This window comes from Lampetra fluviatilis, chromosome 12 (genome assembly GCF_964198595.1).
Source record: "Lampetra fluviatilis chromosome 12, kcLamFluv1.1, whole genome shotgun sequence".
Taxonomy (NCBI): domain Eukaryota; kingdom Metazoa; phylum Chordata; class Hyperoartia; order Petromyzontiformes; family Petromyzontidae; genus Lampetra; species Lampetra fluviatilis.
In genome coordinates, this window is record NC_136286.1 from 8140534 (window position 1) to 8159280 (window position 18747).

Consider the following 18747-nt stretch of genomic DNA (forward strand, 5'->3'; position numbering starts at 1 on the left):
GGTAAGGGAAGCCTCATGTATATGTTGTCGAGTGGTGACGCAGCGATTGACGCATTGCACTGAGCCCAACAACTTGGGTTTGATTTCCGGCCATGGCCACGCACCCCCCCCTTCTCACCCCCCCCACCCCTTCACCAACTTAACCATGACCAGCGTGGTGAAGTATGGACAATAAACCCGCAGGACCAAAAACCATTGTGGAGGCCTTCCTACAGGAGTGGATAGACACCGGGCGTGTTCACAAAATGCAGCTGAGGCTTCCAGGTGCAAAACTGTTCAAAGCCCACAAAACTTCGGGTTAATGTTCACTCCAATATGCTGTGCCCCACCGAACAGTGCCCGGAGATGTAATACGAGTGCCAAAACGGTGAACTTACAGTGCTGACAGTATATATATGCTAACCTACTGTGTGCACATGCTGCAGCGACAGACACAACTGTGTCTGTTGTATATTTAATAGAGGCGTAATTATGCATCAATTAACACTGATTCTTGCAGTCACGATAGATAGATACATACATTGAATTACGAGTGTAAGAATCGATTATATTCGATTCATACACGCTGTAGGTGATGGGTTCTCCTGATTCTTTGTTGCCCCACCAGTGGCTGCTACATTCCCCGCAAAAAAAATCTAATCCTGGCTAAATTACAACAACTATTAGAACCATCAGGAAGTTAATTGTTATACCTCTATTATTTAATAAAATAATCGAGTAACATGGCTCTTAATAAACGATTGCAGAATGTAGCAAAAGGTTGACCCAAACCTGAGCAAAGGTCAATATTATATTTAACAAAAAAATAATTTGTGTGGATATGCAAAATATAATTAATACACTCAATTTTTAAGAATTAAAATTAATCTCACCACCAACACGCGGAGAAAATATGAACTTTTGTTTCCATTCAAATGCCACTGTAGAAGCACTTATTATAGACAAAGAAAGATTGACAATATTTAAAACCAAACACATCAGAGGCCAATGAAATGCCCCCTACTGTGTGGACTAGAGGTCACTTTGAAGGGATCTCAGAAGGTGTTCTGTGATATCCACTTCTATTGGCCATTCTTTAACACAGAGGGTTGCAATGCTCTGCCTGCGAGCGATTAGAATGGATTCTTCATCTAATGACAAAACATCAGTCGCACAGTTGGGTATAAACTTTGTAAAAAAAAGACAAAATTATTCGAATGGATCCATTGAGACCGGAAGGTTTTTTGTTTGTTATATATTACAAACCAAACACATTTCATTCGTAAAAAAAAACATCTGTCTCTCCACAAAAAAAACCCCCAGTCATTCGGCCGCATGGCTTATTTTATCCAGCAAGCATTAATTTAAATGTGCAAACTATGGAGCGGTTTTGGCCTCCGGGGGTCTCATCAGCAGAGCGAGACTAGTTGAACGAATACCGCTGCGTAGCCAGCTCTCGAACAAAACTCCGCGGGTAGCCTCTCTGCCCCATGGTGCACACGCATGCCCCGTTACGGTGACAGGTAGCGAGAACCCTCTGGCGTACACAGTCTGGGGGCGTGGGAGGCACAGCCCCCCCTCCTCCCCCCCCTCCTCCCCCCCCTCCTCCCTCCTCCCCCCCTCCCTTCCTCCCTACCTCATCCCCACCAAGGGAACGCTCCCTCTCAGGGGGCGTTAATTAAGGCAGGAAACAAATGAACCTTGAGATGGCATAACAGGCAATTTGCCCTTATTGCTGCAATTAATTCTCGCTAATCTTGCCACCATCCCCTCTGTGCTCGCAGCTGCGCGCACCAAAGGTTGTGGTGGGGGGCGTCATGGGGTGGTGGGTGGGGTGCGAGATGGTGGGGGGGGGTTGGTGGTGGTGGTGGGGGGGGCAGCAAGCGAGGGTGAGGGCAGGCCCATTGTGCTCGGCGCGGCGAGCCTGCCCTCTACCCCCACCACCACCACCGCTGCCCATTGTGCGACGTGTCAATCGCCGCGCGGGGCATCAAAGCGCGGCCCGCGACGGAGCAGAGCGGGCCCGACAGGCGGCTCTAAAGCGTGGCGGGGAGCGGTCACCGTTCGACTAATTAGGGCGGCCCCGGTGCAGCGCGGAGGGCCGCCCGCTCCGGAGGAGGAGGCCCCCAGCGGCGCGGAGGGCAACGGCGGAGGCAGCATTCCCGTGCAGTTCCCGCACACCTGCGTCCCCGGACGCTCCGCTAACAAGCTCGGTGCCCCTTTGTGGGGGACGGCGGGGCCGGGGCTGAAAATCGAGAGCGCCCCACGGGGGGGGGGGGGGGGTTAAGAAGAAGAATGAGGAGGATGAGGAGGAGGAGGCGGTGGTGATAGAGGAGGAGGTGGTAGTGGTGGTGTTGTAGAAGGGGGACGAAATGGCTCATTCAAGCGTGAGAAAGTAGTGGTCTCTGCGCACGCATTTCGCTTCCCAAAGCCGTGAAAGGGCCAATCACGAGCAGGGGATTGTGTGTTTTTCACGTTGTATTTCATTAATTATTTCTCGCCCCTCCCCCCCGGACCACCCTTTACCCCCCCCGCACCACCGCCCCTCTCATCTCCTTCTCAATCCCAAAATTGCAACTCGCAGGATTTCTTTTATTCTTGCGAGCGGAAATGGCTCACTCGCATGCAGCAGGGATGTGCTCTCCGCACTCACGACTACTCATGGGGACCAGCTGCTGCAAATCTCTCGCAATCTCTGCGCGCTGCAATCATCTGAAAAGTGAAACCAAGGTGATGATTAGAGAGAGAGGAAAAAAAAGGTTGAGAACACGTCTTTTGTTAGCAGGCATACTTAGCAATACTTCTCTGCTCTAACTCGCACCCCACTCACCCATCTACCCACGCACCCCAGACTCCTTCTCCCCCCCCTCTCACCACATCTCTCTCACCCGAACCCCAAGCCCTACCTTCCCACCATCAACAGTCTTTCACACGCGGAGTTCTGTTTGGATGATGACTCAATGCGTTCGCTTCTACCAATTTAAAACTGTCATTACGGCAACGTCGCCCTCCCGCGTAATGTGAAACGCTTAGCGCCGATAACGTTACGGCGCGCCGCGCTTGATTGGCCACTCGATAAATCGTTGCAACGTTTGTGGTCAGAAGGCCAGCTTCCCTTTTAGCGGCGTTCAAACAATATTCGCGGCTCCGGGCAAATGAACGCCGCGGTTTAACGCGTGACGCTCGCCAGCCGCGTTCACGTCGCTGACAATCACGCCGCAAAAATTTAACCCATCATCCGCAACTCCTGCCAAGTTGCCCTTGAGTGGAATAAAATCATTTTTTTGTTGTTAGATATAAACGCGGAGGCTAACAAAAAAAAAATGAACGGTAGTAAAGTATTCGAGAGAGCCAGAAGGAATCTGCCGCTTGTAAAATTGCTCCACTTTGGGACATGACAGCTCTAATTGCGTTTTGACAGCGACCACGATGAAGGGGGCCGAACGCATCTGTGGCGTTGCGCTGTCATTTCACCGGCGGCCTGGGCTTGTGAGGCTGCCTTGCCTTTGTGTACAGACAACTGTGTCGTGTAGTTTCGCCACGCCGGTAAGTAGCGGAATTAGCAAACGGTGACAGGTAAGGGGCCTCGTTTTTGGGAAGAACCGCGAAAAAAATGCGTTAGTTGCAATTCTTTGTAAGACAAATTATTTGATTAAAACTGTAAACAAAGCCACAAAGACGCACACGCTTGCTTCACAGGCCAAACGTTGCTGAACATCACGCGGAGCTTCCACCAAACACGACGACGTAAATCCCAGCTTACGCATGGCCGGAGGTCTTTGCTCCATTCGGCGCAACCCCTGTGGGGTAACGGTGTAACACGCTGGACTTGCAATCCAGAGGGCTGCCAGATGCATCTCCCGGCCGCTGCAGTTGAAACGATCGGCAAGTTTCTTAAAACGCCATCCTCGCGTCTGTCCATCCGGCAGTGTAAGCGGGTGCACAACAGTTTTTCAATCGGCAGGTCACGTGTGGTGGTGCCGACCTCTTCCGAGACGGCTGGTCAGCGTGGAAGAGTGGGCCAACATACCGTCAAGTGGGGGGGTTGGGGGGGGAGGGCACCTTCCATAGGGGACTCTCCGACAGCTCCCTCTAGTCGACCATGCGATTTCAGAGCTCTAGCGCTTGAATGTAACGAATGAAACGGTCAAAACGACGTGAAATCCTACTTAACAAAGAAGCCACGTGTGGTAAAACAAGTGCTGATGCTCTCGCATCTGTAATTACAACATAGCTGCTGTCGCAGCACAAAGTGCTACAACTTGGCCATCAGCTCCAGAAGAAGGCTCACTCATGGTAATACAAAGTTTCTCAACTTCAAAGCGAGCAACGATCTCGGTGAGATGAGCTCACGGCGTGTGACGTTCGGTAAAAATATAACTCCCGCAGGGCTCCTAACCAGTAATAAATCCATAAAGCGCGAGAGAAATGCATCGCCATTGCAGAAAAAAATATTAAAGGAGAGCACAGGACCCGGCCGACCTTTGAATCCTGGCATGAAAGCTGCTTTGTGTTTATCGCGCCTCGTGATTTTAGCCGCGGCATCCTCACTGCAAGCAGTGAGCGTCGCTTCCACGTGTACAGGTGGTGCCACTGCACCAGGGCTCACCGACTCGAGAGAGGCCCAGGCACCTTGGGTTTACGAAGAGCTGGGAGGGAGGAATAGCATTGGACAGAGGGCCCATGTTTGTATCCCTTGTAGCGGGGTCGATGCCAACCACACGAAGTGTGGGTTTCCGGGTTGGGCTGTGTCTTGGTCATTCCATCTCTCAAGCTTCTGCCGGTACGATGCGGGGGTTGAAGACTGAATACTCAGCAAGCCGTAAAGCCACACTTGGGTTTACAAGCGGCTGCGACAACGTACGCGTTACATGGACAATTGAGCTAATTTAACAAAAGTTAGCAATTTCATTGTTCTTGTTTCAAAGCTAAAAGAAATATATAAACGTGTTGATGGGAGGAGGAGGAGGAGAAATCAAAAGTGTGGTGGAAAATGATGAGCATTGCACCAGACGCTGCAGGAATCTGCGCAGAGGAGCACTGGTAGGGGGCGGGGCTTTGGGGGGGGGGGGGAGTGGGACCGAGGGGGGGGGGGCGGCTGGAGAGGGGGGGGGGATCGCGGGGTGTGAGGAGTAGCAGGAGGGGGGGAGCGGCAGCCCTGACATGACCCCGACCCACTCTTAGCTCGCGAGCCTTTGTGTCTGGGGATGTTAATTGGGAGCCGGTCACTCGGACAAAACTGCCTGGGTCTTGCGGGAGTGTGAAAACAGCCGTGAAGTGCTCAAGGGTTAGTGGAGTCATTAATGGGCTTAACACAGCAACAACAGAAGGGAGACACACAAGAGTCCGTTTTTTTCTCCCTGTCAGTTGCAGAGCACGGGACAAACAAGCGCCCCCCCCCCCCCCATTTATGTTGAACCGCAAGTCGCCGCGGGCTTTCAAATTGCACGGCTGACCGTTAGGACTTGCCCTTGACAAGGCGCGAATAATGGCTTCAGCCGTGCCGTCACACCAGCGCCAGGAGTTGAACGCGACCGCAGTGTGTGTGTGGCCCAATGCGAACACGCACGCTTGTTGATTTGTAAGGGTTGCTGAGCGCGGAAAACCGAAGGCCCAAAAGAGGCGATTGACGTGCAACGAGCGGCAACGGTTAAAGTTGCCGTGGGTTAGGGCGAAAGATGTCTCTTGAATCGAACGAAATATGACGACAACTTTGGGTGCAGAGATTACGGGAGGGAATTTGCGGCAGTGCAAAGAAAGGAGAAGCCTGGTTGGAGACGGTGTGGATGAGATGAAACTGACAGACCGAGTCCTCAACGTGGGTGGAGCAATCAATGAGTGAAGTTCGCGAGAACCATGGGGTAGCAGTGGTAGATGTGTGATGAGGAGGCGACTGCCTGACTGCCAGCGATTGAATGACGAGTATACAATGCTGGAACGGCCTACCATTCACTGGTTTATCTTCAAGTCGATGAGTTAGTGATTATGACAAAAAAAACACGATCAGTTAGAATTTAACTCGCATCAGCGAATGTTTCCCAGAAACACGTGGTGAGCTTGTTGCGCACAGTATGTATACACCAGAACGATGCAAGCATTGTGCTATTGCTATTCACAGTGACCATCACAAAAGACCCTTTGTCAATCCACTGCTGGATAAAGGCCTTCCAAAATCACGTTGGTCATAGGGGCTATTTGGCCATACTTCGCTATGTTGTTCAGTGACGGTTGGTAAGTGGGGGGGGGGGGGAGTGGCAGGAGTAGTTCAGGTATCACTCACCACTAATGTTTGGCCATGAATCAAACTCAAGTTGCCAGGGTTCATAGTGCAGTGCGCTAACCGCTGTGCCACGCTCCACACGAATCATTATTACTTAACGCCAGTTGATTGGCAATTACGTAAGCTGCACGATAAGTGTATTTATTAACGTAGCTTGCATTTACTATTTTGCCCACACACAACTGACACATGAATGGCAATTTTTGCTGTTGTTTATCTAAAAAATCAATTTGACATTTTCCACTATAATTTGCTATGGAGCAACACCATACCAGCCTCCTGCATACTCTTAGTTCTTTCGGTAAAGTCACGTAGGTAAAAAATGAAATTAAAATTAATAAAAATAAAACAATAAAATCACGACGTTTCGGAGGCAACACAAGCTTCCGTCTTCAGGTGAAACTGTCACAGCAAAATATCTGTATCAAGTGAAGAGAAGTCCCAGAGAAGTTCACTTGATACAGATATTTTGCTGTGACAGTTTCACCTGAAGACGGAAGCTTGTGTTGCCTCCGAAACGTCGTGATTTTATTGTTTTATTTTTATTAATTTTAATTTCATTTTTTACCTACGTGACTTTACCGAAAGAACTAAGAGTATGAATCCTTGCAGTCACGAAAGCTTCAAATCTAGAATCATCCTCCTGCATATTAACGGTTTCATGTATTGTAACCGCCTCGTTATTCCAATTATCACACCAATACTTGACATTCCTTAATTTTCTTTGTATTATTGGAAGTGCATCCGCTAATAGGACAGTACTCATTTCCACTTTTCTACCCTTCAGCTCGCGTGTTTTTCAAGACCACGTTCTTTCATCCTCTCCCCCCATGTCGTCTCACGTCCACTCAACAAAGTCTATCTTTGAGCCACTGCCAATGCTGGTGTGATCAAAACAAGCCCAGAAGTGACACGTCCCTAATATGTATGTATGTTGAACTTCTTTCGCACCGTACATAGCCAACCGTGTTAATCGGAAGTGTCGGGGATGGACAACAAACTAAACACAAAACAAGCAGGTCTGAAGAAATGAGTTTGTAATCAAATTGTTAAAGTGCATTGCTGCAGTGGCTTCCTAATATCAACAGGAAGAGTGTTCCAGGTGACCGTATTTGTTTTATTTCACCAGGTAAGGCCCACTGAATTATATATCTCTTTTTCAGAAGCGACCTGTCCACAATTGATAGCCCAACGAAGTGGCTTATCATGTGGAAATTTAGAGCAGCCGAAAAACCAGGGGACTGGGAGAAAAATCCACATGACCACAAGGAGAACACACAAACTCCAAACAAACAGGTGTTAGGGTCGGGATGGAACCCACGAACTCCTGCATACAATGCGAGAGATTCAACATGTCGCCATCGCGGCAACTGCTAGCAAAACGATAAGTCGAGGCTTAAACTCGCCGTGGACAGAAAGTGGGCAACTACACAATCACATCCACTGCACTGGCATCGGATGCGGTTAGTTAGTTAATTAGTTAGCATGCTGAAGTAACATGTTATTTAATCTTGAATTTGCATCCATCAATTGATGGATTGATGGATGCAAATTTTTGCAATCTTTGGAAGGACGTTGATCAACCAGGTAAAGTGTTAACCGTTGTGGTGGCCGACTCTCTGAGTTGCATGACATTTCTAAGTTTGCTAAGTTTGATCTTTTTTCTTTTTTTGTCTCTCTCTCTCTCACCTTGCCCCCTCTTTGAATTTCACCCCCACCTTCTCGCCCGTTACGGCAGCCCCTCCCCTCCCTCCCCTCCCTCCCCCTCTCGGATCAACACAATGCCCCGTCACAGCGGCTTGTTTCCATTTATCACCTGAAGACGATTGCTTGTTGTTGCGATCGAAACGTCGTGATCTATTATTTATTTTTCTATGTACGTGCCTCTACCGAAAGAACCAAAGAGTATAACATGTTATTTATTGATGACATTTATTTGGTGATTTATTTACAAAAAAATAATAATAATGAGCTAAGATGTGGCTCAAGTGTCATGCCATACCTATGACAAGCTACATAATTTGGAGATGAACAACAGAGCTTTACTTTCGATTTAAAGCTTTCGTGACTGCAGGGATTCATATTCTTGGTTCTTTCGGTAAAGTCACGTAGAAGGGAAATAATAAAAATATAAAACAATATTTTATTATTTCCCTTCTACGTGAATTTACCGAAAGAAATAATAAAAATATAAAACAATATTTTATTATTTCCCTTCTACGTGACTTTACCGAAAGAAATAATTAAAATATAAAACAATATTTTATTATTTCCCTTCTACGTGACTTTACCGAAAGAAATAATACAAATATAAAACAATATTTTATTATTTCCCTTCTACGTGACTTTACCGAAAGAAACAATTAAAATATAAAACAATATTTTATTATTTCCCTTCTACGTGACTTTACCGAAAGAAATAATAAAAATATAAAACAATATTTTATTATTTCCCTTCTACGTGACTTTACCGAAAGAACCAAGAATACAGAGCCTTACTTCTTTGTGTTCTATTGCAAGTGAGAGAACGGGTTAGCAAGCAGAGCTGAGGTGGACTATCTGGCTTTACTCTGGGTGTACATCCTCACAAAGGAACGCGAGCCCACAGGTCATTGTGACATTGCCCGTTTGTAAGGTTAACAGAGGACTGCCACATTGCGAGCAGTAGATTTGTCAAAAGTCGGCGTGCTTCTTGTTACCATTAGTATTATACATCTGTGCGTCTAGGCGACAATACTATACATCAGCAAGCATCTTGAGCTTCATAGGGAGAGTTGAAACATTTCTTAAAATAAGCTCTCCATGTGTTGTTATTGAGAGTCATAGGGAATATAATACTTGTGGACGATGTTTATGTGCTGAGACAAACGGACATCTATTTATTTACATGGTTGATCATAATGATCCAGGGCAATGCTCAAAGTATTCAGTGGTTTGATCACATTACTTGTTATGTTGAACAGAGCTCCATTAGGTGACCCAGCAGTATTTGTTGAATAAGCTTGACTCTGCTGATGGGACCTAACATGTTGATACCAGTTTTAGAATTTACTTATTTAAGCAAATGAAGCTGGATTAACATTTCTATGGAAAGTTACAGGACTGAAACAAATGTTTGACGTGCAGATAGAACAGAGGTTGCTTTATTGCGTGTCAAACGTAACTCTCTGCAGAAAATGTGACCTTTAACCCACGAGTAGATGATGCCAGCAGTGAGAAGCTCCCGGCACGGTTTGGTTGAAACCAGCTTTTTTCCCATTTGACTGAAGAACAGATCTAGACGAGGCCGGATCCCTCTCGCATGTATTTACACAATCCTCTGCAAAACTGGCCCAAGCAACCAATAACCCCACCGAACAAACCATGGAATGCCTTCAAAGTGTGGGAGGGGAGGGGGGGGCAATCCAGCAATGTCAAACATTGCATATTACATGCATTTTCTCGAGTAGATGTCAATACAATACCAATGATCAGAGGTCTTAACCAAAGGGGGTTGATTACCCCCAACTACGTCGCCCTCCCACGGATCTGCCACATCGGTGGTTGCAGATTTACATCCAGAGAAAGCCAGAGCAAAAAACAAATCCACGATTTTTTTGGATGTGCTCGTGTGAGCTGGATATAAGCACACCCCCACCGGGGGCAAGGCTGGGTGGTCTGCTTATATTCGAAGGAGTGTGATTGTGTGAAACGTTGCCCTTTGCCTTTTCCCCACAAGTAGAGTGTAATGACGTGTTGCTTATATGGGAACTGCGCTTGTTAATATTATAAGGGTGGGCTTAACTCAAGATGTAAAAACAACACATTACATTTTAAACCACCCATTTTTGCATACAGTGTAGGACAACTTCAACAAAAAAATGTTTCTGGTGACTGATTAACAATAATTAATTATATGAATTATAATTACAGCCCTATGTCAAGACGCAACAGACAAAACAATCGTTGAATACGCTTACAAACGTAGAACACACAAAAATAATCTCATTGCTTTGTTAATCCTCTATTGGATGAAGACCTCCCCTCACCATGTCGGTCGTGTGGGTTATTTGACCATACTTCACCACGGTGGTCAGTGTGCGTTAGTGAAAGCAGAGACGGCCCAGGACCCGTTCAGCTATCACTCGCCACTGACAGCAGCCATGCCCAGAAATTGAACTGAGCTGGGTTCGAGTGCAGTGAGCTAATCACTGCGCCACCACTCCACCCGACTGTTCCATAAAATGATACACATTAATAATTAATACCCATACATGCTTTAACAGCACCAGGGAGTGCTGATAGGTTGAAAATGAAATGTGTTTGTAAGTTTATTAAACTTGCAAATACCTAAGTCAGCTATTCAAGTACAGTATAACCTTTAATCTCACGTAAACTATTTTACAAAGTGAATGCTGTTAACCAGTGTATGAAGTCTAGTTACAGTGCACATAAACAAACGTAATAAATAAGCTGAACATTGTTTCACACTAAAATAAATCATAATTTACTGCCCTTGGTCAGTGCACTGCTGGATGAAGCCCTCACCACGCTGCCCCGGCCATGGGGGTTTTATTTGACCATACTTCACCACGCTGGTCGGTTGTGGGTTGGTCAAGCCTGGCACAGGGCCAGAGCCGATTCAGGATATCACTCATCACCGATGTTAGCCATAGCCGGGAATTAAAACTCAAGTCACCAGGACAATAAGCACGGTGCCTAACCACTGCACGACCGCCTTTCCATATTGCACGCACACACAAGCACACCGACTATACTCTACAGTACAGTATTGGGGTGCTTTTAGAATAAGTAACGGAGCATAGCGAAGACATATGCATTAAACACGGGGATAACATTGGCTCTTTTATATATCGCATTTTTTTTCGTGTGTAAAAGCTACAAGAGACCCTACAAGCGCGAATACCAGTGGTGAGTCCTGTTAAGTTTCGTGATGGGTTAGGCTGGGTCACGTGCTGTCATTCCATTACCGTGCAATTGGCCATGGTTCTCTTAATTGGTCCAGTGGCACAATGGTTGGAACGCCAGACTCAACAATTGGAAGGTCGCGAGTTCAAACGCCGATCAAGGGTCAACTCGCCTAATAATGCGTCATTGGTCGATAAAATCGGTACCACTTTGTGTGAGGTCAGTACCACGATGTGCGAAGAAGATGATCTCTTGCATGGGAATGTGAAATCTCCACCACTGGCTTGGGGCCATCAGTTGAGATGTCAGCAGCCGCATGACTAAATCTTAGCAAAGAGATCATACGTTGACTTGTGGCTTTGTTTTTGGAAAGAGCAGCTACAACCACGTTGACCCGAGTTCGATTCCTGGCCACGTCTAACATCAGTGGCGAGTGATATCAGAGCTGAACATGAGCCTCGCCGAGACTCATTCTAAAAATGAGTACCTGTTGCGGCAGTGGTATCAGATCACCTCTAGCTTTAACCCTCACCTCGGCCCGAACCCGGGAAGGCATCAGTGGTGCGTGTGACGCCCTTACCAAAGCCCCATCCCGTACAATTGTTTGATTGGTATTTTTTTATTTGAATAAGTCATTGTCAACCCCGACCTCTGTGACATTTCAGTCCACAGGTTGGTCAGCCAATCAGTTTACTCAATTAATATTTATTTTATATCAATAGAGAACAACAACAAATTTGAGACAGCTATCATTTTCAATCTCTTTTCACAATCCTGTAATCGGAGCAATAAAAGTAATCTGTTTTAAACGTAATAACAAAATGCGAAGATATACGTTATTTTATTTACTTTCGACGATTAAAAAAATATTCCGGTGAAAGAATTACATTACGAGGTGAACATATTGTCAACTTAGAGCAATTTAAAATTAACCGTGGTCAGTTTTCTGTATTTCGTCACTCCCACCTCTTTGGTGGCGCTATTATTCGTCATCCGAATTTCTTCCGCTGTTTCAGTTCAACGCTTATCTCGTACACGGGAAATCCCGTTAAGCCAGTCTGTTCGGTGGCAACGGCCGGCAAGCCACGAACAATCGAGTTTTTTTCGATTTAAAGCTTTCGTGACTGCAGGGATTCATCCTCTTGGTTCTTTCGGTAAAGTCACGTAGAAGGGAAGTAATAAAATAATAAAAATTAAACATAATAAAATAATTCTCATGACGTTTCGGCTACGTTGTGAGAATTATTGTATTATTTTATTATGTTTTATTTTTATTATTTTATTACTTCCCTTCTACGTGACTTTACCGAAAGAACCAAGAAGATGAATTGAGTTTTTATTTGGGTGCAGAGTCGCCCCAGCCACCAGCCATACGAGGCGTATATTATTTTTAAATAGCAGTATGACACAGTACAGTACATACACACAATGTTTGGTCAACCTCCTCAATGGACTGCGGTCTCAAATACTGCGACCAGCTTCTCTTCGTCTGCGCGTTCATTCAGACTCCCGTTCATCGCTGTTTCGTCATAGTCAAGTCGCGTGCCGCTGTGCCCTCTGTTGGGTCGTCGTCACGCTCGGCCATTAGTCGTCCACTCTCAGTCATCGTTGACCAAGATAACATTGCACAGTGCTAACCAGAGGTGGGACAAAGTCATTGTTATGCAAGTCACAAGTAAGTCTCAAGTCTTTGCTCTCGAGTCCCGAGTCAAGTCGAGTCAAAGATGAGGCAAGTCCAAGTCGAGTCTGAAGTCATCAAAATCATGACTCGAGTCTGACTCGAGTCCAAGTCGCATGACTCGAGTCCACACCTCTGAGGTGGGACAAAGTCATTGTTGTGCAAGTCACAAGTAAGTCTCAAGTCTTTGCTCTCGAGTCCCGAGTCAAGTCGAGTCAAAGATGAGGCAAGTCCAAGTCGAGTCTGAAGTCATCAAAATCATGACTCGAGTCTGACTCGAGTCCAAGTCGCATGACTCGAGTCCACACCTCTGGTGCTAACTAAACAAAACCTATTGTTCTTACCAGGTAAGGCCCACTGAGCCATTTTTCAGAAGTGGGCTGACCGCAAATGATAGCCCAACGAAGTTACTTTCTCACGCGGTCATATGTAGCAGCCAGGCATGTGTCTAAATCCACCAAATATACAGGCGTCAGTGTCGAACAGCGAACACCGCGACCGCGTGTATACCAGGTGAGGTCGTTAGCATCTCGCCAGAGGCGTAGGTAGGGGGGGGCAGGGGGGGTACATATGTCCCCGGGCGCCAAGGTAAAGGGGCGCCAAAATGAGGCTTACAACGTTACATTATAACTTATTGCGGCGGGCGCGGCAGCCTGGAACTACTGCACACATCTACACCTCAACCTAAAAGTTTATATATCCCGCCACACACAGCCGACATGTCATGTAATTACATTTTGGCATGTGATTAAACGGGGGGGGCGCCAATTTTATAGTTCGCCCCCGGGCGCAAAATATCCTAGCTACGCCACTGCATCTCGCCACCGCAGCGAACTCACTCAGTCTGGGCTGCGAGATGTAATTCCTCGTCACGGCCTGCACGTGCTCTCTGGCCGCGGCGGCTCCATTCCCCGCGAGCCTCGCTTCGTGCTTGCCCGGCATGGTGAAGTCACGACCACGTTGCTGACGACGACGATGACGACGATGACGACGACGATGATGATGAAGACGACCAACGGCGCGCCGACGTTACCTCTACAACAGCGACGCGCCGACGCAATGAAGCGTTAGAAAGGAAATGTGGCGGTGTGAATGAACTGGACTGGGGCCACGAGACGTCGAGAAGAAGAAGGAAAAGGGGGTCGCGTGTAGTGCGTGTATCTTTAACCTGTGCGGACTTGCCTAATATACCTGCCACGAAACCAGACGCGTCTACCTTGAGCCAGTCCTCGAGCCCTAGCCAGCGAACTCGCTCGCTCGCCCACCCACTCGTTGCAACCGTGAGCCCGACCCCCACTCCCCTCTCACCATCAGCCGACGGTCATGTGCGCAGTAAACACGGGTTAAACATTGCCCCGCGCCTGGCTCACAACTATAAACACCGCCGCGTCTCTTCAGCCACCGCTCTGGCCGGGTGAAACTGGCAGCAAGAGATAGCAATCAGCTGCTGCTGCTGGAGACCAGATTGCGTGTCGGGGTGGAGTGCGTGTGTCTTTGTTGCGGCCAACACCGGTGACGATTATCTGAACCGTCTTGGGCCTCTCCTAGGTCGACTCAGCCTCAAATGAGTACCCGGTGCGATGTGTGTAAACATCACCGCTGGGGAGACAAAGGCGGCCGGGCGTGGTGCTGGCCACTCACGCCCTCGTGTGCCGTGCCGACCTGCATATAGGTGCTGTTCGCTAACAGCACTTGCCCCAACAGTCTGTTACAGGCTACACGGGGGGATCTTTGTCTTTGTTTCGTGTAAACAGTGGCTCAGTGAGACGCACAGGTGATGTGTATCTACCCAAGCCAGTTCATCCACAACAGCTGCATGGGTCTGTCCCGTGACCTGCCAGCGAGCCTTCAAGCGACGCTTAATGTGGTCTCGAAATGCACCTAGCATGGCACAAACGTTGTAGAGACGTCGTCGACACATTGTGCCGAACGGCGGCTGCTGCGGGTAAACGTCGCCGATCGTAGAGACAAAGGCGGTCGGGTGGTGTGTCCTGGCCACACCACCCACGCAAGTGCGCAGTGACGGCCTTAATAGGTGCTCGCAAATAGCACTTGCCCTGACAGTCTATACCGGGGGGGGGGGGGGGGCTTTGTCTTGTCTTTTCTTGGTTGTGTGTGATTAATTAGTCGCGTGTGTCATTCGGTGGTGGGGTGGAGCGGTGGCGCAGCGCTTAGCGCCCACTGCTCGATGAACGCGGTGCCCTGAGTTTGAGTCCCGTCGGTAGCTGTGATTCGACAAGAATACGTCCGTGAAATGCAGCGGACAGGATTATATTATACTGCGAAGTACTGTACATGTTCCATGCCTAGACGAGGTTACCCTGGGCGCCTGCGTGTCAATTCATGGGCGTCACGGTGGTGAGATGTTAACTACCTCGCCTGGTATACAGGAGGTCGTGGGCTCGATCCCGACCCTGACGCACATTTAGAAACGTGAGTTTCGAGTATTTGGCTGCGAAACATTTCCACGTGATAAGCCACTTCGTTGAGCTGTCGTGTGTGGCCAGGTCGCTACATAGCTCAGTGGGCCTTACCCGGTAAAGTAAAAATAAAAAAATCTAGATTTAAAGCTTTCGTGACTGCAAGGATTCATACTCTTAGGTTTTTCGGTAAAGTCTACGTGACTTTACCGAAAAAAACCTAAAAATATAAAAATAAAAAAGTTACTAATAATTTAACAAGTAAGTTACGGAACAGAAATCGAGAGAATAGCGATTTGGATTCCATGATAAACCTCATCCTTGTTCTCATACGCCAACCCATCATGAATGCTTAATCCGCAAGCCTCATTATTTCGCACCACATCGCCAAGGCTGTCTGGCTTGAGTGGAGAGTGATATGGGAACCGGTCTCTACAAGCCCGGAGACCCTCAACCCTAACGCCGCAACTTCGCCAACCGGCACTGACCAGCGTGGCGAAGTATGGTCAAACAACCTTTTGCAGCTGATAACGCGTCCAGCAATGAAACTAGTTTTTTTTTTGTAATGAACATTCGGCGAAAACATCCGTTTTGAGAAGAATAACTGCTCCAGAAATAATGACTCTTACACGAATATATATTGCACGTGTTTCTCAATCATTGCGCCATAAAAACAATAAACACCAGTAAGTCCAGATCTTCAGCGGGACATTATTCAAAAGACAGGACTGTATTTATAGCTATATACAAGCATGCTGTATATATATACTGTACAAAGTGGTCCATATGTCCTGTGACTCCAATTTAATGCTCTTAAACGTAATATTTTCAAAGGTAAGGTTTATGTAAAACATTATTTAATATGCAAAGGGAAAACATGTTAGGGGTCAATTAATTGCGGTGGTCACAAGACATCTGGACCACGCTGAACACGAGTTCAATTCCGGGCCACGGTTAGCATCAGTAGCAGGTGAAACGCACCTGAACTACCTGCAGTCCAGCTACCATGCTCGCTCCAACCTGCGCGGACTAGCGTGGTGAAGTATGGTCGAACAACCTCTATGACCGATATGGTGTGGGCAGAATTCATCCAGCAGTGGATTGTCACAGGACTGCAGAATAAATTATTCCACTGTGTGTGTGTATATATACATAGCAGGAAACCAAGCGCATGGCGGCTCAAAGATTAACCTAACCGGTTGTTCTGCTTCTCGATCGGATCAGTTTAAAATATATTAGCAAACGAGAATCTGTTAAGACACTGAATAAATACAATAACACCGAGGTCCTTCGGCCGATGGGTGTTCCGAACCAATGTTTTCCATCGAATACAACGCGTAACGAATCTTATACAATGTTGCTGTACTGCCCTGAACGGGTCCCATTGTGTTTTGCGGATGTCCATCAAATTATCCAAATGAGCAGCGAACTGTTTAACAGGCCACACAGCCTGCTGATGAGACTCAGAAAGCGGAAACCGGTTCAGAGTTTTCTGCTTGAAAACACGGTGCTATTGGACAATCGTGCCTCTATATTTTTGTGTCGGTTAGTGCATTATTTATTGAGCACAATTAGCGGAGCGCATGGTGCGGCGACTGACGCGCTGCGTTACGAAACCGAGCCAACCTGCTTCCGATACCGGGCCACTGTGATATCTAAACCACATCAGAGCCACTGCCCCCTCCCCCCGCACGCGTTACCAACCCCACATCGACCATCGTGGCGAAGTATGTTCAAACAGCCCCCAGACTTAGATGGCGGGGGATCACATTCATCTAGCAGTGGATGTACAAAGCGCCGTACAATATGACCAAAGTATATAACTCGAGCAATATATTTCTTACGTAAACTTTGTTCGCCCCCCCCTTTTCAATTGACTCGTCATTTTTGAGAGAAAAATATTCGACCGGAATGTTCACATTGTGAATTGCGAACTTTAAATACTCTTACTTCACTGTATAACTGATCAAGTAAAAGAGGAATCCACCAATGGATGAAGACCTCCCTGCGCCATGTCCGTTACCAGTGTATGGTTTTTTTCCACCATAATTCACCAGGCTGGTCAGTGCGGGGTGGGGAAGGGGGAGGAGACCGGACCGGTTCTAACATCGCTTGCCACTGATGTTAGTCGTGGGACCAATCACTTTACCGTATAAGCCGCAATAACCACTGTGCTACCACTAAGCAATGCAACGTAGCCGCGGCGTATTGTAACAAAAAAAACATGCACACGCATTCATCAATAATGCTGCCCTTCAAAGAAGGCATATGTATGCGACGTTTAGAGAATGCGCCTTCTTCGCGGCGAAGAGATGAGCTTTAACGTCTGTTCTTTTTACACTCGGCTCGAGAGCGAACGAGCAAACGAACGAACGGGAGCGTCGATGTTTGCGTCTCGTAGCCGACACTCGTGAAGGTCTGGCGGCTTCACGCAGCAGAGCGAGCGAGGAGGTTGTGGATGTGGATGGATTCGCGATTTTGAAGGCTTCATTGTCCCAGTCGCGGCGGAGAAAGCCGCGTCGGACCTCGCTGCACGGCCGATGATGACGTCCCGCAACCTGCCGCCTGTGGCGACTAAGGCCGTGCGATGAGCTATTTGTGTGTGCGCAACACTCAACTTCGTTGGCCAATAACAACGCTGTGTTTGCCCGATAAAAGTGAAAACAAAATATATATATAATAGCCTCCCCCCGCCTACTCGACACGTGGTTTGTGCGCCTATGGAGGTCGGGGTCACCAACACGCAACCAACACCCGTGTGACCAGCCCGGCGTAATAGTTTCTCGCTGACATAATTTACCGATCCAATTTAGAATGCTAAATGGGATGTGGGGGTGGGCACGGGGGCGAGGGGTGGGCTATTTTCGTTGTGCGTATGTGTGTTGAACTTCTTTCGCACCGTACGCAGTCAACCGTGCTAATCGGGTGTGCGGGGGAAGGACAAAACACTGAACACAAAAAGCAGTTCTAGAGAAATGCATTTTAAATCTACATCGATTAAAAAGAGCATAGGTCCAGTGGCTTCCTAATATCGGACGGAAGAGCGTTCCAGACGGCCGCAGAAGCGCATCTGAAAGCGCACGATGCAGTGACCGTCTTTGTTGAGAAATGTAATGTAAATATGTAGATACTTTGGTGAAGTGGTCGCGCAGTGGTCCCCGGTCATGGCTCATATCATTGGCGAGTGATATTTGAGAAGCGTGATGAAGAATGTTGAGAACTTGCCCCGTGGCGAACTCGACGTGTGGAGGAGGCCTCAACCCATCGGCGGATTGGCAGAGACCTGTGAAATAAATAAGTCATCAGCTGCTGAGCGCTTGAGTGCGTTTTCACGGCGACGTTGTCATTCGTCCCTACTTTATGCATAGCCCGGGTGCGTTTTGCAGCAGGGAAATCATTTCTCATCTTACTTAGCCACTCGACAGAGCAGCCTAGAGGTTCCTGGAGGAGGCCCCGTGGTGGAATGTCACGCGATGCCCTCT

At 47.6% G+C, this 18747-nt stretch overlaps 1 protein-coding gene across 1 annotated transcript in view; it reads right to left on the reverse strand.

Moving 5' to 3' along the window:
* The window catches only part of ATP6V1B2 (ATPase H+ transporting V1 subunit B2), a 40003-nt gene extending 25945 nt beyond the window's left edge, over window positions 1–14058 (reverse strand). Inside the window, exon 1 of the mRNA XM_078861567.1 lies at window positions 13685–14058. Within this exon, the coding sequence (XP_078717693.1) occupies window positions 13685–13787 (103 nt within the window). The 5' untranslated portion in view covers window positions 13788–14058. The remainder of the gene's footprint in view (window positions 1–13684) is intronic.
* Window positions 14059–18747: the final 4689 nt, after the last annotated feature.